This window comes from Oncorhynchus mykiss, chromosome 12 (genome assembly GCF_013265735.2).
Source record: "Oncorhynchus mykiss isolate Arlee chromosome 12, USDA_OmykA_1.1, whole genome shotgun sequence".
Classification (NCBI taxonomy): Eukaryota; Metazoa; Chordata; class Actinopteri; order Salmoniformes; family Salmonidae; genus Oncorhynchus; species Oncorhynchus mykiss.
In genome coordinates, this window is record NC_048576.1 from 29,780,450 (window position 1) to 29,801,062 (window position 20,613).

At 42.9% G+C, this 20,613-nt stretch overlaps 1 protein-coding gene across 4 annotated transcripts in view; it reads left to right on the forward strand.

Moving 5' to 3' along the window:
• The window catches only part of LOC110537404 (phospholipase D2), a 29,551-nt gene extending 9,539 nt beyond the window's left edge, over nt 1-20,012 (forward strand). For all 4 annotated transcript variants that reach the window (XM_036937360.1, XM_036937359.1, XM_036937363.1 and 1 more), the window contains 19 exons: nt 1,251-1,316; nt 1,403-1,461; nt 1,596-1,841; nt 4,459-4,602; nt 4,730-4,813; nt 5,183-5,261; nt 9,022-9,132; nt 9,307-9,525; nt 9,660-9,825; nt 9,953-10,071; nt 10,236-10,352; nt 10,484-10,588; nt 11,054-11,142; nt 14,464-14,577; nt 14,774-14,820; nt 15,161-15,295; nt 16,066-16,219; nt 19,220-19,337; nt 19,457-20,012. In XM_036937360.1, coding sequence (XP_036793255.1) covers nt 1,251-1,316; nt 1,403-1,461; nt 1,596-1,841; nt 4,459-4,602; nt 4,730-4,813; nt 5,183-5,261; nt 9,022-9,132; nt 9,307-9,525; nt 9,660-9,825; nt 9,953-10,071; nt 10,236-10,352; nt 10,484-10,588; nt 11,054-11,142; nt 14,464-14,577; nt 14,774-14,820; nt 15,161-15,295; nt 16,066-16,219; nt 19,220-19,337; nt 19,457-19,681 — 2,397 coding nt within the window. In that variant the 3' untranslated portion in view covers nt 19,682-20,012. The remainder of the gene's footprint in view (nt 1-1,250; nt 1,317-1,402; nt 1,462-1,595; nt 1,842-4,458; nt 4,603-4,729; nt 4,814-5,182; nt 5,262-9,021; nt 9,133-9,306; nt 9,526-9,659; nt 9,826-9,952; nt 10,072-10,235; nt 10,353-10,483; nt 10,589-11,053; nt 11,143-14,463; nt 14,578-14,773; nt 14,821-15,160; nt 15,296-16,065; nt 16,220-19,219; nt 19,338-19,456) is intronic.
• Nucleotides 20,013-20,613: the final 601 nt, after the last annotated feature.

The following is a 20,613-nucleotide window of genomic DNA, read 5'->3' on the forward strand; positions in this document are numbered from 1 at the left end:
ATCCTTGGGAGCAATTTCCAAATGCCTGAAGGTAACACGTTCATCTGTACAAACAATAGTACACAAGTATAAACACCATGGGACCACGCAGACGTCATACCAGTCAGGAAGGACAAGCGTTCTGTCTCCTAGAGATGAACGTACTTTGGTGCGAAAAATGCAAATCAATCCCAGAACAACAGCAAAGGACCTTGTGAAGATGCTGGAGGAAACAGGTACAAAAGTATCTATATCCACAGTACAACGAGTCCTATATCGACATAACCTGAAAGGCCGCTCAGCAAGGAAGAAGCCACTGCTCCAAAACCGCCATAAAAAAAGCCTGACTATGGTTTGCAACTCCACACGGGGACAAAGATCGTAGTTTTTGTAGAAATGTCCTCCGGTCGGATGAAACAAAAATAGAACTGTTTGGCCATAATGATCATCGTTATGTTTTGAGGAAAGCGGGGGAGGCTTGCAAGCCGAAGAACACCATCCAAACCGGCAAGCACGAAGGTAGCAGCATCATGTTGTGGGGGTGCTTTGCTGCAGGAGGGACTGGTGCACTTCACAAAATAGATGGCATAATGAGGGAGGAAATGTATGTGGATATATTGAAGCAACATCTCAAGACATCAGTCAGGAAGTTAAAGCTTGGTCACAAATGGGTCTTCCAAATGGACAATGACCCCAAGCATACTTCCAACGTTGTGGCAAAATGGCTTAAGGACAACAAAGTCAAGGTATTGGAGTGGCCATCACAAAGCCCTGACCTCAATCCTATAGAAAATATGTGGGCAGAACTGAAAAAGCGTGTGCCAGCAAGGAGGCCTACAAACCTGACTTAGTTACATCAGCTCTGTCGGAAGGAATGGGCCAGAATTCCCCCAATTTATTGTGGGAAGCTTGTGGAAGGCTACCCGAAACCTTTGACCCAAGTTAAAAATGTAAAGGCAATGTTACCAAATACTAATTGAGTGTATGTAAACTTCTGACCCACTGGGAATGTGATGAAAGAAATAACAGCTGAAATAAATCATTCTCTCTACTATTATTCTGACATTTTACTTTCTTAAAATAAAGTGGTGATCCTAACTGACCTAAGAAAGGATTAAATGTTAGGAATTGTGAAAAACTGAGTTATATGTATTTGGCTAAGGTGTATGTAAACTTCCGACTTCAACTGTATATATATATATATATATATATATATATCCCCCTGCGGGCTAGTAGGCTATCAGTCCTGATTTCTGATTTCTCTGTTGTAGAAATACCTTGAAGAATATCTAAATGGCCTTCTGGAGAATTCCTTTTGTAAGAACTTCCACGGCATGGTGAGTGAAGATGACACACACACACACCAATTATCATTCAATGTCAGGATGAGCTGTCATCACTGTCTGTCTTGTTCTGATTCCAGCTGGAATTCCTTGATGTCAGTGCTCTCTCTTTTGTCAGTGAGCTTGGACCCAAAGGCCTGTAAGCAATTTTAATAGTCTATGAGAGTATGTGATGGTATACGAGAAAGTGAGAGTGAGTGTTTATTCAGTATATTTTAATGTGACTAATTCTCTGTCCGTGTGAGCAATGTTAGTGATGTCATTGTATTTCAGGGAGGGTTCCATCTTCAAAAGGTCAGGAGGTCATCGTATCCAGGGGCTGAACTGTATTGGTCATCACCAGTTCTGCTTCCGCTGGTCAAAGCGCTGGCTGGTGGTCAAGGATTCCTTCCTGCTCTATATGAACCGGGAAAACGGGGTCGTCTGCTTTGTACTGGTCTTTGACCCAGAGTTCAAAGTTCAAGTGGGCCGTGCATACACTGATACCAAGTATGGGGTCTGTATTCAGAACTTCACCAGGTAAGTCCACAGTGGTGTCCAAAATGTTATTATCTATTTGTAGGCAGACACACCCATAAAGTGTACACTCAAATACAGATCACACTTGTGAAGTACACATTTTGTATACCTAATTGTTTATTTATGAGTCAATCCCTAGCTGTGTGTGTATTCGTGCAGGCAGGAAGAGGAGAGTGTGGTAAATTTAGATTTTTTTTAACATTCGGCATCACTGTGTCAAGGGGAATACAGTATGTGACCCATCTCCTTGATTTGGTTCTATGTAGCAAAATTATAATTTGTTTTTTACATTGGATAAAAGTAGAGACTCAGAACATTGTATATCATACACTGCAGTAGAGGAACAATGGGAAAGTAATTCTGCTTTGAAAGTTGATAAACTTGTAACACTACTTTTGAGAAAATGTTGTTACACCAACTGGAGAGCTCTTATTTTTCTTCACCCATTCAGCATCGTTATCACCCATATAAGCCTTAGCCCCGCCCATCTTAAGGATTGAGGCCATGTACTTAACAGAGTGAGTAAGGTATTGTAGTAAACAACCAAAGATTAAGATTGAAAGTGGTAAAAGAAGTAGAAAAAAGTATTAGTACAAATATACTTTATCTAGTCCTTGGCCTATATCCTATTCTGACTTTGGTGACAGGTCATGTTGTTCTTCTCGTTACCGTCTCTGGTAAACACACACTAAATTAAATAAAATCTAAGTTTATTTGTCACATGCACAGGATACCGAAGGTGTAAACGGTACAGTGAAATGATTACTTGCATAGTGGAGTCTTTTGTTTAGACCCTTAATCCCTACCCATACTACCATGCACCATGCATGAATCTGCAGGTAGCTTAAGCTAACCAACTAGGTTAAGTTAGCTAACATTAGGCTATAACTAGCAATGCAAATGGTAGTCCATCACAACTTCTTCCCACTGAGCAGTAGCAACACTTTTTCAGTTCTTCATGATATCTTAAAAAAAAATCCTTGGTAGAAAGGATTATCTACACATAATGAGCAACTCGTGTTATAAACAGAAGAATACTACATGGCAGACCAATCCGAACTCATGTCCAGCCCATCCGTTATCTCAGCCAATCATGGCTAGCAGGAAGGTTCCTGTCTTTTTTTCGTTGTTAAACCAACTAGGCTTGTAATTTATTATTTTAATTTGATTTATTTACAGATGGCATGCACGTTTGTTATTAAGGCAAATGACAGTCCACATGTTCAAGAAGGCATTTCTCCCCCAGAACTTATTTTGATAAAAAAAAATGTGAATAAACGTTCAAATGCCTCTCCTGTGTAGTAGTGACGTGCAACATACACATAGATTCCTGGAACGTGTCACATACAGTATTATTTCTAACAAAGATATCTACATATATTTCCGGATGTTGTGTATCCCTGGAAATAATCTGAATTCATATAAACATAACAGTTTTGAAAACATAGCTTGTCCAAAAAAAAGTGGTCTCTTGGCACAACTTGGGGTAAGTTGAGAATGGGACAGGGTAGGTTGAGTCACCTTGGGGTAAAGTGGTTGATGGTGTCCTGTGACAGTGGGTAATGGTGCTGATAGGTCAACGTTTAATTAATTAATGTGGTGTATTGTATATCTTAAATGTATGCCTACATTCAGATATAGATATTTCTGTTCAATATCACTTAACCTTCCATTTCTTGACCAGTTGTCTGGGACAGGGATGTTTCAATGTGTCAATTAGTAGGTAAGTTCTCTGCATTTGAGGCTACAAAGCCCATGAAACTGGCCCGCAAGATTCTTGATATGTTTAGGAAGCTCAGACTCCATGTCGTCAGATAAGACCTTGTGTGCCTCTGCTACTCTATCATAGCCTCATTCGCACAGGTACATGTTCATTTTGGTTTTTGTCATTGGACCTCTTCAGTGTCATTCAGTCTATTTTTTTCATCCCTTGCTGCTGCTCAAATGGACTTCTTCCTTTCTCACTTCTTCCTTCGCTTCTCTCTCCAGAATCTCAAGGGGGGCCAGACCCCTGCTTGTTTTACGTGTGTATACAGGGGGCATGAAGATGTCTGCTATGTAACAATAAAATATGCATCTTGAGTTCATACAGGACACATTGCAAAAATACTATGCATATTATGCACGAAACTGACTAAATGTGATGATAATATGTATGGGGTATGGTGGAGATTGGCTCAATTTACCCCATGGGCATTGGCATAACTTTCATGGATACACTTTCATGGATACACTTTCATGCTATGTTTAGGATCTCATATTTTAGCTTATAGTCTCAACTGATGTATAAAACATTTAAACTATATACTTTGGTTTAGATACAAGCATCATGAAAGTTATAACACAAATTAATTAGACTTTGTGAAAATCTGTTTTTTGGACCTAACTTGCTTACCACTTTCCCCATATGGCTTCTTACTTCACAGACTCTATGAAATGATGAACTCTTCCTAAATATTTGGGCACATGATTAATTTTGTGTATGGTTTTCTAGAAACAATTAGGGTGGCTCAATAATTATTTGGTTCAACATACCCCACTCTCCCCTATTGCCTCGCTGTGTTGCCTCATATGTGTATGTGTGTTCTTACATGAGTGTTGTGTGTGTGTGTTTTAGGAATCTGGTCATCAAGTGTAACAGCTACAGACAGGCTCACTGGTGGAGCCATGAGATCAACAGGCTGGCTGAGCCTTGTGAATTCCTCCAGGTGCAACGCTTTGGGGGCTTTGCCCCACCACGGGAGAACACACTCACTAAATGGTCAGATGTGTGTGTGTATTGCTTCGCATTGGATGATGTGGTATTTGTACATACTGTATACATCCATAGCTTTGTGCTCCCTTAACTTGAATGTAATGTCTCTGTTTATGAACTGGTTGTATTAAAGGTATGTAAATGGCAGTGGCTACTTTGCAGACCTGGCTGATGCTCTGGAGCAGGCCAAGGAGGAGATCTTCATTACAGACTGGTGGTGAGGAGCGGAGCTAGCACAATCGAAATAGTGTATAATATAACGTTCTATTCTATCTCTTGATGGCTAATAGGAATACTCTGTGTTCCAAATTTCATGTACAGTAAGCACAGTGCTCTCCGTAATTACAGAGAGAGGTTATCCAGAGTCCTATATGGTATAGTGTATACATGGCTCTGCCCTGCCGTTAGCTAAATTAGAACATACAGCAAACAAAACAAATGTTTGATTTCACTCTCTCAATAACAACGGAGACCACATTTTCCAACATTTATTAGGTTTGTTTCTAATTAGTCTGTAAACAGCAGGACACAGTGTAAATATGTTAATTATTAATATTTCATGGTGAATATTTTTTTTTCCTCCAAGGCTCAGTCCAGAGGTTTTCCTGAAGAGGCCAGCTACAGGAACGTACTGGCGTCTGGACCAGATCCTCAAACGCAAAGCAGTACGAATCTACTTCCCACCTTTCTCCTGACAACATACAGTGGGGAGAACAAGTATTTGATACACTGCCGATTTTGCAGGTTTTCCTACTTATAAAGCATGTAGAGGTCTGTCATTTTTCTCATAGGTACACTTCAACAGTGAGAGACGGAATCTAAAACAAAAATCCAGAAAATCACATTGTATGATTTTTAAGTAATTCATTTGCATTTTATTGCATGACATAAGCATTTGAGACATCAGAAAAGCAGAACTTAATATTTGGTACAGAAACCTTTGTTTGCAATTACAGAGATCATTCATTTCCTGTAGTTCTTTACCAGGTTTGCACACACTGCAGCGGGGATTTTGGCCCACTCCTCCATACAGACCTTCTCCAGATCCTTCAGGTTTCGGGGCTGTCGCTGGGCAATACGGACTTTCAGCTCCCTCCAAAGATTTTCTATTTGATTCAGGTCTGGCTAGGCCACTCCAGGACCTTGAGATGATTCTTACGGAGCCACTCCTTAGTTGCCCTGGCTGTGTGTTTCGGGTCGTTGTCATGCTGGAAGACCCAGCCACGACCCATCTTCAATGCTCTTACTGAGGGAAGGAGGTTGTTGGCCAACATCTTGCGATACATGGCCCCATCCATCCTCCCCTCAATACGGTGCAGTCGTCCTGTCCCCTTTGCAGAAAAGCATCCCCAAAGAATTATGTTTCTACCTCCATGCTTCCCTGTTGGCATGGTGTTCTTGGGGTTGTACTCATCCTTCTTCTTCCTCCAAACACGCAAGTGGAGTTTAGTCCAAAAAGCTACATTTTTGTCTCATCAGACCACATTACCTTTTCCCATTCCTCCTCTGGATCATCCAGATGGTCATTGGCAAACTTCAGACGGGCCTGGACATGCACTGGCTTGAGCAGGGGGACCTTGCGTGCGCTGCAGGATTTTAATCCATGACGGCGTAGTGTGTTACTAATGGTTTTCTTTGAGACTGTGGTCCCAGCTCTCTTCAGGTCATTGACCAGGTCCTGCTGTGTAGTTCTGGGCTGATCCCTCACCTTCCTCATGATCATTGATGCCCCACGAGGTGAGATCTTGCATGGAGCCACAGACCGAGGGTGATTGACCGTCATCTTGAACTTCTTCCATTTTCTAATAATTGCGCCAACAGTTGTTGCCTTCTCACCAAGCTGCTTGCCTATTGTCCTGTAGCCTATCCCAGCCTTGTGCAGGTCTACAATTTTATCCCTGATGTCCTTACACAGCTGTCTGGTCTTGGCCATTGTGGAGAGGTTGGAGTCTGTTTGATTGAGTGTGTGGACAGGTGTCTTTTATACAGGTAACAAGTTCAAACAGGTGCAGTTAATACAGGTAATGAGTGGAGAACAGGAGGGCTTCTTAAAGAAAAACTAACAGGTCTGTGAGAACCGGAATTCTTACTGGTTGGTAGGTGATCAAATACTTCTGTCATGCAATAAAATGCAAATGAATTACTTAAAAATCATACAATGTGATTTTTCTGGAATTTTTCTGGAATTCTGTCTCTCACAGTTGAAGTGTACCTATGAGAAAAATTACAGACCTCTACATGCTTTGTAAGTAGGAAAACCTGAAAAATCAGCAGTGCATCAAATCCCAGCCTTGTATGTCCCAAATCCCAGCCCACTGTATGTCTATAGTCTCCTTATACCTGTCCTCCTCCCTCCTCTCCTCTGAAAGCACTGAAGGTTAATCCCTTCCCAGCCAGCACATAATTAATGTTCTCAGAACCATTTGTTTCTTAGAGCTTGGTGAGAGTGTAGTTATCCTATTGGTTATTTTGCATACAACATTCCCCAACTTTATGGGAATGGTGATTGCTTGACTTTGGAACATTCTCAGCACATTTAAGGAATTCACAAAAAAAAAAAACATTATTTACTTGGTATTTAATTTAACAGTATTCGTTTTCCAAAAAGTCAAACATGGTTACGTTTAATTCCATTTTCGTTAATGTTCTATGGACGTTCTCCAAATGGTTTGACATTGGGAATGTTCTCAAATAGTTCAGAGAATGTCAAGAAACAATGTTATTCTGTGGGAATTTCAGTACTTTCGGCATAACGTTTCCTACAGGTTTCCTCATGGTTCTATTTAAAGCCATGTTCTCAAATTGTTCAGAGAACTTTAAGAAACAATGTTCTTCTGTGGGAATTTCAGTACTTAACAGATCATTCCACCCCACAAGTTCCGATGCGGAGGGCCTCCCGGGTGGCGCAGTGGTTAAGGGCGCTGTGCACCAAGCCCTCCCTAACCCGGACGACGCTAGGCCAATTGTGCGTCGCCCAACGGACCTCCCGGTCATGGCCGATTACGACAGAGCCTGGGCGCTAGCTGTGCCATCAGAGACCCTGGGTTCGCGCCCAGGCTCTGTCGTAACCGGCCATGACCGGGAGGTCCGTTGGGCGACGCACAATTGGCCTAGCGTCGTCCGGGTTAGGGAGGGCTTGGTCTGTAGGGATGTCTCATCGCACACCAGCGACTCCTGTGGCGGGCCGGGCGCAGTGCGCGCTAACCAAGGTTGCCAGGTGCACAGTGTTTCCTCCGACACATTGGTGCGGCTGGCTTCCGGGTTGGATGCGCGCTGTGTTAAGAAGCAGTGCGGCTAGGTTGGGTTGTGTATCGGAGGACGCATGACTTTCAACCTTCGTCTCTGCCGAGCCCGTACGGGAGTTGTAGCAATGAGACAAGATAGTAGCTACTACAACAATTGGACACTACAAAATTGGGGAGAAAAAGAGGTCAAATGTAAAAAATAAAATAAATAAATGTTCCCATGCGGGAACTGTCATATTTTTACCACATTCTGGGAATGTTCTAAAAAATTATGTGACTTAAGGGATGTTCAGAGAATTTATTTCTGGAAATATTCTGGAAATCTTCAGAAAAATTAGCTAGCAGAGAATTAAGTCTTATTGATTGAGATGTAGTTCTTTTAAATTTTTTTTTACCCCTTTTCTCCCCAATTTTCGTGGTATCCAATTGTTGTAGTAGCTACTATCTTGTCTCATCGCTACAACTCCTGTACGGGCTCGGGAAGGTTGAATGTCATGCGTCCTCCGATACACAACCCAACCAGCCGTACTGCTTCTGCATCCAACCCGGAAGCTAGCCAATGTGTCGGAGGATACACCTGGCAACCTTGGTTAGCGCGCACTGCGCCCGGCCTGCCACAGGAGTTGCTGGTGAGACAAGGACATCCCTACCGACCAAGCCCTCCCTAACCCGGACAACGCTAGGCCAATTGTGCGTCGACCTTGTGCGTCGACCTTGTGCGTCGACCTCCCGGTCACGGCCGGTTACGACAGAGACTGGGCGCGAACCCAGGGACTCTGATGGCACAGCTGGCGCTGCAGTACAGCACCCTTAACCACTGAGCCACCCGGGAAGCCCAAAAATGTAGTTCTTAGAGTCAATAATAACCATAACAAAACTTTCACAACATTTAGAGAATATTCTCAGAATGTTATTTAATTACCATCAAATAACCTATATTTTCAGATCTCAGAACGTTAATAAAACGTTCAATGAACTTGAGTAAAGCTTTCTGCACACCTCCCTGCAACTTAAAAATAAACAATCCCAGAACAGGTTCAATTTTCACTTCTGTCCTCAGAATATTTAAAAAACATTCCGTTTTACTGGGCTTCGTTCCCACAACCAATTTGAAACCAAAAACATACTTTTCCTCCTTCCCACCTTTTGTGTATATCCATCCTTTCTTTTCTCTGTGTAGGAACAAGGTGTCAAAGTGTGTGTGCTCCTGTACAAGGAGGTGGAGATGGCACTGGGTATAAACAGTGGCCACAGCAAGAAGACACTGATGGACATGCACCCCAACATCAAGGTCTGTCTGAGACACTAATCTCTGCTCTGCAATCAGGTGGTGCTATACACCTCACAAACCAACCCACATAGCATCATCATGCTTTCATTGCTGGTGTTATACTGTGTCATTATTTAAAATTCAAAAAACATTATTAGATTTGTGTCCTTAGCTTCACTGATGTCTCTCCAACAGGTGATGCGACACCCCAACCACATGTCCGCTGTGGTATTTTTCTGGGCCCATCATGAGAAGATGGTGGCCATCGACCAATCAGTGGCCTTCGTTGGAGGCTTGGACCTGGCCTTTGGGAGATGGGACGACAGCCAGTACCGGTTGACTGATACAGTTCCCACGGAGACAGCCAATCACATCTCTGAAGAAGTGCCAAAGGCTCCAATTTCTGAGCCAGAGGTGATACATCTCAAGAAAAAGTCAAGATTAATCTTTCTTTCTCTTTCTCCTGTGTTCTGATAATCCATAGTTCATATTGTTACCTGGTGTTAAGCAGTGACTTTATTGCCAGACTGTCCTATTCTGCCTCCTAGGCAGCTGATTCAGGTGACCAGGTGGATGGGTCAAACTCAGCCCAGGATCCAGAGCCGGAAGAGGTCAATGCTGAGGATCTGAAGAACAACACCCAGCTGTGGCTTGGCAAGGACTACAGCAACTTCATCAAGAGAGACTGGGTCCAACTGGACCGCCCATTTGAAGGTGCAGCATACACACATTATACCCCCATTCATAACACCCACTACCACTCTCTCTGTAACTTACTAACATACACACACACACACACCGGAGGGATAATCCTTCATTTTAATGTGTTTTGTTTTCTCAGACAACATTGACCGCACTGAGGTGCCCCGTATGCCGTGGCGTGACCTGTCTGCTGCCCTCCATGGCAAAGCTGCCAGGGACGTAGCCCGCCACTTCATCCAGCGCTGGAACTTTGCCAAGGTCAGAGGTCAAATGAGAGGTTCCTAAGGATCTTTCTTTCATGGCTTTACTTGGATGTACATACACTACTTCTGAACTAGGTTCCAAAGGACAACCCTAGACACAACTAGGGTTATGTGATCGAGACATCTGGCTCTTATTATCTTTGTTTTGTCTGCCTACAGATCTTTAAGTACAAGAACATTAGAAGCACGTTTTTCCCCTGCCTTCTTCCCAAGTCTCACAGTACTGCTGATGCACTGCCATTCACTGTGCCTGGCTCTGGGAAGGCCTCCGTGCAGGTACACATGTTCACACATAAGAGTGAACGAACACACTCGGACACATACAAGCTCACAGAAATGTCTCTCATTCTCCTTTTTTTGATGATCAATTGTATATTGATTTTCATTTTCTTCTCTCTGTCTCTCAGGTGTTGCGTTCTGTGGATCGCTGGTCAGCCGGAACTTGTGACAGCTCTATCCTCAATGCCTACATCCATACCATCGATAACAGCGAACACTACATCTACATCGAGGTAACTCTGCTACCAGCACACTACATACATTATATACACATACACATTATTTAATCACACCCATTTACCAGACTCGGACTCAGACTCTTACCAGACTCAGACTCTTACCAGACTCAGACTCAGACTCTTACCAGACTCATTGCACCAATTTACCAGAGTCAAACCCATGCTAATTCTATGCCATATCTATCTTCCATACCTATCTGTTTGATTGCTGTAAAAGCATAGAAATCAACCAGGAGACAAGGTTGTTTTTTGTAATGCAAGATGGTATTCAGTGCCCTGGCCTCCCCCACGCTGTCTTGTGACTGTATCTCTGTAATAAAGTCAACTTGGAGCTCAAGGTTGCGATAACGGCAGTCCCCTATGCCTTCACAGTCCACATGGTCCTATCAAGTCCAATTGAATGCATGGGTTGTATGGGTTGTGGTATAAATTCTCAAATGTCCCCCTCTCTGCTCTCAGAACCAGTTCTTCATCAGCTGTGCTGATGGGAAGAACGTGCACAATGGCATCGGTGACGCAATCGTGAAGAGGATACTACGTGCACACAGGTGTGGTTCTACCACCGTGTCTCTCGCGCTGTCTGTCTGGGTTTAATCAGTCAGCACACGGCTGGGTTTACTGTATAACATGATTTTACTGGACTGATCATCACACTGGGTTATACACAGGGGTGAAAGTAGAATTCATTTCTTCCCGGTTCGGGACCTCCTATATGTGCTTGCGCCCAATCATAGAATTACATACAGAATCCCTTTTCATTCAATAGCACTTCTGTGGGCCTAGTCGTAAATGCTTGTCATTTAACTTTTAAAAAGTATTGCCTTTTGTTGTGGCATAAACAATCGATCTTGATGTTTTCATCTGATTGTCAAAGTAGTCACGTCAAAGGACTCCTTCACTAGGCTCCCCGCGCACCTTCCTCCACTCACAACATATTTCCAGCCTCCAAGCAAAGTGGTGAATGGAAAGAGACATCTGTTACACAAAACACCACAAAGTGTGTCATGACATTTGACGATTGCCATCAGGACAGAATTTATGAGTCCACCGCTGTTCACGTAGATCTCAGTGTCAGCCACCCAACTCTGCCTTGGCAAAATCTCAGTGTTCACGTCTAACCACATTGCATTTTGAACGGTAGGCTATACCACCTGTTTTCAAGTCCATTTTCAAATTGTTCATGCCTCTGACATGCGGTAATGATAAAAAATGGTGTAATAGCTTACAGTTTGATATCTATTTTGTTTTAATTAATGTGATAGGCTCATATTTTACCGGTATGGCGTACCCACACTATTTATTTTACCGTATCTACTTACTTTCACCCCTGGTTATACATGTTTTATACTTGCTTGTTAGTTGATGGTCTGTATCGAGTCAACTTAAATAATCATGATTCAATATTGTTAATGTCACAAATACCACATTGTTTCTTGTTTTTATATTTCTTAAATGTTTTATTTAACCTTTATTTTAACAGGGAAGACATATTGAGACCTAGTTCTCTTTTCCAAATGCACCCTGTATAATCCAATTTAAACATACACAATATATATACTGTAGATTAAGTTTACAATGTTTAACAGATTGACCAATGCTGTTTATATAAATGTAGAAATAATCTACCCGTGGTTCACCTTTTATGTACAGTACCAGTCAAAAGTTTGGACACACCTACTCATTCAAGGGTTTTTCTTTATATTTACAAGTTTCTATATTGTAGAAAAACTATGAAATAACACACATGGAATCATGTAGTAACCAAAAAAGTGTTAAACAAATCAAAATATATTTTATGTGAGATTCTTCAAATAGCCACCCTTTGCCTTGATGACTGCTTTGCACACTATTGGCATTCTCTCAACCAGCTTCATGCGGAATGTTTTTCCAACAGTCTTGAAGGAGTTCCCAAATATGCTGAGCACTTGTTGGCTGCTTTTCCTTCACTCTGCGGTCCAACTCATCCCAAACCATCTCAATTGGGTTGAGGTCGGGTGATTTTGGAGACCAGATTTCCACCAGTCTAATGTCCATTGCTCGTGTTTCTTGGCCCAAGCAAGTCTCTTCTTATTATTGATGTCCTTTAGTAGTGGTTTCTTTGCAGCAATTCAACCATGAAGGCCTGATTCACGCGGTCTTCTCTGAACAGTTGATGTGTCTGTTACTTGAACTTTAAAGCATTTATTTGGGCTGCAATCTGAGGTGCAGTTAACTAATGAACTTATCCTCTGCAGCAGAGATTACTCTGGGTCTTCCTTTCCTGTGGCGGTCCTTATGAGAGCCAGTTTCATCATAGCGCTTGATGGTTTTTGCGACTGCACTTGAGAAAACCTTAAAAGTTCTTGCCATTTTCCGCATTTTCAGTTTTTCTTATTTTATTTCAACTTTATTTAACCAGGTAGGCTAGTTGAGAACAAGTTCTCATTTACAACTGCGACCTGGCCAAGATAAAGCAAAGCAGTGCGACACAAACTACAACACAGAGTTACACATGGAATAAACAAACTTACAGTCAATAATACAATCGAGAAAGTCTATATACAGTGTGTGCAAATGAGGTAGGATAAGGGGGGTGAAGCAATAAATAGGACATAGTGGCAACATTATTACAGTATGGCAAATTAAACATTGGGGTGATAGATGTGCAGAAGATGAGTGTGCAAGTAGCGGTACTGGGGTGCAAAGGAGCAAAATAAATAAAATAGATAACAATATGGTGATGAGGTAGTTGGATGGGCTATTTACAGATTGGCTATGTACAGGTGCAGTGATCTGTGAGCTGCTCTGACAGCTGGTGCTTAAAGCTAGTGAGGTAGATATGAGTTTCCAGCTTCAGTGATTTTTGCAGTTCGTTCCAGTCATTGGCAGCAGAGAACTGGAAGGAAAGCCGGCCGAAGGAGGAATTGGCTTTGGGGGTGACCAGTGAAATATACCTGCTGGAGCGTGTGCTGCGGGTTGGTTGACTGAACCTCATGTCTTAAAGTAATGATGGACTGTCATTTCTCTTTGCTATTTGAGCTAGTTCTGGCAAAATATGAACTTGGTCTTTTACCAATTAGGGCTATCTTCTGTATACCACCCCTACCTTGTCACAACACAACTGATTAGCTCAAACGCATTAAGAAGTAAATACATTTTAACAAGGCACACCGGTTAATTGAAATGCATTCCAGGTGACTACCTCATGAAGCTGGTTGAGAGAATGCCAAAAGTTTTCAAAGCTGTCATCGAGGCAAAGGGTGGCTCCTTTGAAGAATCTCAAATCTAAAAAAAGGTTTGACACTTTTTTGCTTAATACACGATTCCGTCTGTGTTTTTTTCAATAGTTTTGATTTTTCTACAATGTAGAAAACAGTAAAAATAAAGAAAAACCCTGGAATTAGTTGGTGTGTCTGAATTTCTGACTGGTATTGTATCACGATGGCCTGAGTTCTTTCACTGAGATAATCGTGACACTATGAACCCTGCGTCAGAGCTCAGGCAAGAGTATCAAAAGCTTTTGACAGGTCCACAAACAAAGTAGCACATTTCATTTTAGTGTCGAAAGCATTGAAAAGATCATTAACAACTAAAGCTGTTTCTTTAATAGTGCTGTGCCCAGGCTTAAACCCTGATTGGTTTACATTTAAAATACATTTCGCAGATAAAAAAAAAAGATAAATTGTACATTTACCCAGGATTCAAGAATCTTCGCCAGACGCGGAGCCTTGAAATGGGTCGATAAGGATTAAGATCACTACTATCCCTGCCATGATGGAGAGCTGATTTCCATACTCATGGAATATTCCCTGAAAACAATGTTGAATTAAATTATATATAACCCCCTCTCCTCTTCTACCACATTCCCTAACTCTATTGCTGTTCCTCAGTGAGCAGAAGAAGTACAGGGTGTTTGTGGTGGTGCCCCTGCTTCCTGGGTTTGAAGGAGATATCAGCGAGGGGGGTGGGAAAGCCATCCAGGCCATATTACACTTCACCTACAGGTCAGAACCATCCCTTATGGGCCTACATACACACACACACACACACACACAGTAAAAAGTAGCACACAATCACTTACAGTATCATACTGCATAATTTTAAAACATACATTTTGTGTAGAGATTTGTGTTTTAAGAAAACAACTTTAAAGATTGTTGTCGATTTGATGGTGTAAGTAATATGTATTTTTCACGACAGGACCATGTGCCGTGGAGAGTACTCCATACTGATGAGACTGAGAGAACGTGAGTTTTGTTTCCTTATTTCCAATTCAACCTAATATCTGGAATTACTGTCCGTCTGTCTGTCTCATCTCTGATAATATTTCTGCTTTTCTTTCTCTCCTGTGTATGGCTTACCCTTCCGCTAACTGAAGGCTCATACTAGGTATCTAACTTTACTATCTATATTATCTATAGTATACTTCTCCATTCTCCCCATACTTAATCATTTCATCCTCTTTTCCTATAACGCCCATCTGTCTTCTCATGTTTAAATTGTGGTCCTGTTTCGTTAGCGTTCATTTATTCATTGGCTTCAGCTCTATGCCAGTGTGTCAGCCAACCAGTGTCTCCCTACCCCCAGTTGAGGACCAGTGGAGCGAGTACATCACCCTGTGTGGCCTGCGCACACACTCCCAGCTCTCCCAGTCCCTGGTCACAGAGCTCATCTACGTACACAGCAAGACCCTCATAGCTGACGACCGCCGCTACATCATCGGTGAGCCACTGTCATCACAGCCACACTTACAGATGAGACGGGATGGCTGTGGCTGTTTCCAAAATGGCCCCCTATTCCCTATATACTGTAGTACACTACCTTTGCTCTCGCCAAAAGTAGTGTATATAGGCAATAGGGTTCCATTTCCAACGCAGCTTGTGACTGTGACATCACTGGGATCAATCACAGGCTGCTAATTACTGTCTCTGCATAATAATCACAAGGTGAATGATATGCAGAGCTAATAAAATATTCAGCTATAGAAACATACTGGACTTTAGGGGAGGGAGGGAAGGGGAACTTAAACGGCACCCCCCTCATTGAAGATGAATGCATTTTTTCCCGAGGTAGATTGTATTGGAATCGTTATAGAAAAACATGCACTCCACACTGTGTAATGTAGGTACAACCAACTGAAACTCTTGCGCTTGCTTGGCTCCATGCTATGATATTATTATGATTACACTGGGACTGGGTAGGGTACAGTAATTATGATGCTTCTGTCAGCTAGATAAGGATGAGTCCTTGAAACACAGGAAAGGTGTTTTATAAACAATGTTTTTTGTTAACCTTCTATCTTCTCTGTCTTGGTATTAAGAAAGTTTGCTGCTACCAACTCATATACTTTGTTGTAAGCAAGTCGCTGCAGCATCTATGGCCATCGTCACTGATATTAGTGCCACAACTCTCTTTCTGTCTCTGGCTCTGTCTCTCTTTTTCTCTCCTCCGGTTTCTATTCCCTCCACTCTCTCTGTGCTCCCTCCATCCAGGCTCAGCTAACATCAATGACCGCAGTATGCTGGGGAGCCGAGACAGTGAGCTGGCTGTGCTGGTGGAGGATGAGGAGAGGATCCCCTCCATTATGGGGGGAGAGGAGTACCAGGCTGGACCCCTCACTCTGGCCCTGCGCAAAGAGTGTTTCAGGTTCGGACTCAGGAAAAGAGTCCATGCACTTCTGCACTGTCTGTGATTTTACATTAAATTCGCTTATTTTTTAAAATTATTTTTAAATTTCACCTTTATTTAACCAGGTAAGCTAGTTGAGAACAAGTTCTCATTTGCGACCTGGCCAAGACAAAGCATAGCAGTTCGACACATACAACAACACAGAGTTAAACATGGAATGAACAAAACAGAGTCTCAATAATACAGTAGAAAAAAAGAAAACAAAGTCTATATACAGTGAGTGCAAATAAGGTCAAATAAGGGAGTTAAGGCAATAAAGAGGCCATGGTGGCGGAGTAATCACAATATGGCAATTAAACACTGGATGGGAGATGTGCAAAAGATGGATGTGCAAGTAGAGATACTGTGGTGCAAAAGGAGCAGAATAAATAAATACAGTATGGGAATTAGGTAGATAGATGGGCTGTATACAGATGGGCTATGAGCAGGTGCAGTGATCTTAAAGCTAGTGAGGGAGGTGGGAATCTCCAGCTTCAGTGATTTTTGCAGTTCGTTCCAGTCAGTGGCAGCAGAGAACTGGAAGGAAAGCCGACCAAAGGAGGAATTGGCTTTGGGGGTGACCAGTGAGATATACCTGCTGGAGCGTGTGCTACAAGTGGGTGCTGCTATGGTGACCAGCGAGCTGAGATAGGGCGGAGCTTTACCTAGCAAAGACTTGTAGATAACCTGTAGCCAGTGGGTTTGGCGAGGGCCAGCCAACGGGAGCGCACAGGTCGCAGTGGTGGGTAGTATAAGGGGCTTTGGTGACAAAACGGATGGCAATGTGATAGACAACATCCAGTTTGCTGAGTAGAGTGTTGGAGGTTATTTTATAGATGACATCGCCGAAGTCAAGGATCGGTAGAATGGTCAGTTTTACGAAGGTATGTTTGGCAGCATGAGTGAAGGAAGCTTTGTTGTGAAATAGTAAGCCGATTCTAGATTTAATTTTTGATTGGAGATGCTTAATGTGAATCTGGAAAGAGAGTTTACAGTCTAGCCAGACACCTAGGTATTTGTAGTTATCCACGTATTCTAAGTCAGAGCCGTCCAGAGTAGTGATGCTGGATGGGCGGGCAGGTGCGGGCAATGATCGGTTGAATAGCATGCATTTAGTTTTATTTGCGTTTAAGAGCCGTTGGAGGCCACGGACGGAGAGTTGTATGGCAGTTCACTGATAGAGAGGTTTACTGACGTTGAGTGGTATGGGAATGATATACACTATATATGCAAAGGTATGTGGACACCCCTTCAAATTTGTGGATGTGTTTATTTCAGCCACACTCGTTGCTGACAGGTGTATAAAATCAAGCACACAGCCATGTGATCTCCATAGACAAACATTGGCAGTAGAATGGCCTTTGTCACATATACTCCCTCTCCGGCCTCTAGGTCATCAGGCTGCTGATTATCTCGGACACCTGTCACCATCGTCTCGCTCACCTGCGCCTCATGACACTCAACTGGACTCCATCACCTCCTTGATTATCTTCCCTATATCTGTCACTCCCCTTGGTTCTTTCCTCAGGTGTTATTCACTCTGTTCTCATGTCGGTGCGTTGTTTGTGTTACGTGGTTTGTGGTTCTTTTATTTATTAAAACACTCACTCCCTGAACTTGCTTCCCGACTCTCAGCGCACTCGTTATAGCCTTACTGAAGAGCTCAGTGACTTTCAACGTGGCACCGTCATAGGATGCCACCTTTCCAACAAGTCAGTTCCTCAAATTTCTGCCCTGCTAGAGCAGCCCCGGTCAACTGTAAGTGCTGTTATTGTGAAGTGGAAATGTCTAGGAGCAACAACTGCTCAGACTCTGCAACAGTGGAAATGCTTTCTCTGGAGTGATGAAACACACTTCACCATCTGGCAGACCGACGGACTAAGCTGGGTTTGGCGGATGCCAGGAGAACGCTACCTGCCCCAGTGCATAGTGCCAACTGTAACGTATGGTGGAGGAGGAATAATGCTCTGGGGCTGTTTTTCATGGTTTGGGCCCCTTAGTTCCAGTGAAGGGAAATCTTAATGCTACAGCGTACAATGACATTCTAGATGATTCTGTGCTTCCAATTTTGTGGCAACAGTTTGGGGAAGGCCCTTTCCTGTTTCATCATGACAATTCCCCCGTGCACAAAGCGAAGTCCATACAGAAATGGTTTGTCGAGATCGGTGTGGAAGAACTTGTCAGGGTTCTGTGCAGGCCAGTCATCAACCCCATCGAACACCTTTGGGATGTATTGGAATGCCGACTGCGAACCAGGCCTAATTTCTCAACATCAGTGCCCGACTTCACTAATGTCTCCACAGCAATGCTCCAACACCTAGTGGAAAGCCTTCCCAGAAGAGTGGAGGCTGTTATGGCAGCAAAGGGGGGACCAAATCAATTTTATTGGCCATGATTTTGGAATGAGATGTTCAACAAGCATGTGTCTACATACTTTTGGTCATGTAGTGTGTCTGTGTTGAATCTGGGGTGTTTGGACATGAAAGGTTTCTAATGAGATGAACCACTCTCACATAGCCGTCCTTATATTAGCGAGGGAGGTTGTAACCAAGGTCCCTGCACTGACATACGAATAATGCTGACTCCACTGCTAGTGGATGAATCTATTGATTAGCAATTGATGGCATTTGTGATGCACTGACACTGTCCCTAAAGATCCTAGACAGAATATGCATACTTCTCACAGAGCTTGTCTGCAGCCTATTATGCCAGCAGAGCTATTCATTTCAAATCAGCAGCTACCAAGTATATCCTCTAGTTTCCAAGGGAACCATCTCAGACGACAATTTTGCGCAGGCGTGGTCATCATTCCCTGTATGAAGGAAATATATTTTTTATTTTTTTTTCTATGAATTTTTGCATCAACCTCTACTCAGATACTGTAATACGAACTGTCACTCTAGCAACAATTTGAATGTGCAGTTAACATAGCTGCTTGGCAGTAACTGACTTACAACTCTATGTGCATGTACTTCCCAGGGTGCTTTTAGGAGCCGATTCTGAACCCCAGATCGACATCGATGACCCAATCAGTGACCTGTTCTTCTTTGTGGGGTGGAACACGACGGCAAAACTGAATGCTAAGATTTATGACAAGGTATGAATAGAACTAAAAGCTATTTTTGTTCTCTTTTATGTGCATCCTCAATGACATCCACTCTCTCTTTCCCTTCTCCCTGTCCTCTCTGCTGCTCACCTTCCCTTTACCCGGAACAGGTCTTCCGCTGCCTCCCGTGCAACTCTGTCCACAACATGAGGGAGCTGAAGGAGCATTCAGGCCTGGAGCGCCTGTGTGACAAACACCCCCAGCAGGCTAAAGAGGAGCTGGAGGCCGTCAGGGGGCTACTGGTCCACTTCCCCCTCAACTTCCTGTCTGAGGAGAATCTGCTCCCCCCACTGGGCAGCAAGGAGGGCATGGCTCCAACAGAACTCTGGACATAAGAGTACCAGGCTACCAGCCACAAGGACCAAGATGACACTGGAAAAGCCCAGTCCAGCAGGAAAGAGCATTATAGATTTGTATCGCATTGACCAGATTCCACTCCATTGTAAATCAAAAGATTGGAACAAAATGTATACTCAACTCACCTAGCTAGAAAACACTAACTGATGTGTCTTTGAAGAATGCAAATAAATGCAAGGCATTTAGGATGTTTACATACAGTGCCATGCGAAAGTATTCGGCCCCCTTGAACTTTGCGACCTTTTGCCACATTTCAGGCTTCAAACATAAAGATATAAAACTGTATTTTTTTGTGAAGAATCAACAACAAGTGGGACACAATCATGAAGTGGAACGACATTTATTGGATATTTCAAACTTTTTTAACAAATCAAAAACTGAAAAATTGGGCGTGCAAAATTATTCAGCCCCCTTAAGTTAATACTTTGTAGCGCCACCTTTTGCTGCGATTACAGCTGTAAGTCGCTTGGGGTATGTCTCTATCAGTTTTGCACATCGAGAGACTGAATTTTTTTCCCATTCCTCCTTGCAAAACAGCTCGAGCTCAGTGAGGTTGGATGGAGAGCATTTGTGAACAGCAGTTTTCAGTTCTTTCCACAGATTCTCGATTGGATTCAGGTCTGGACTTTGACTTGGCCATTCTAACACCTGGATATGTTTATTTTTGAACCATTCCATTGTAGATTTTGCTTTATGTTTTGGATCATTGTCTTGTTGGAAGACAAATCTCCGTCCCAGTCTCAGGTCTTTTGCAGACTCCATCAGGTTTTCTTCCAGAATGGTCCTGTATTTGGCTCCATCCATCTTCCCATCAATTTTAACCATCTTCCCTGTCCCTGCTGAAGAAAAGCAGGCCCAAACCATGATCATGCCACCACCATGTTTGACAGTGGGGATGGTGTGTTCAGCT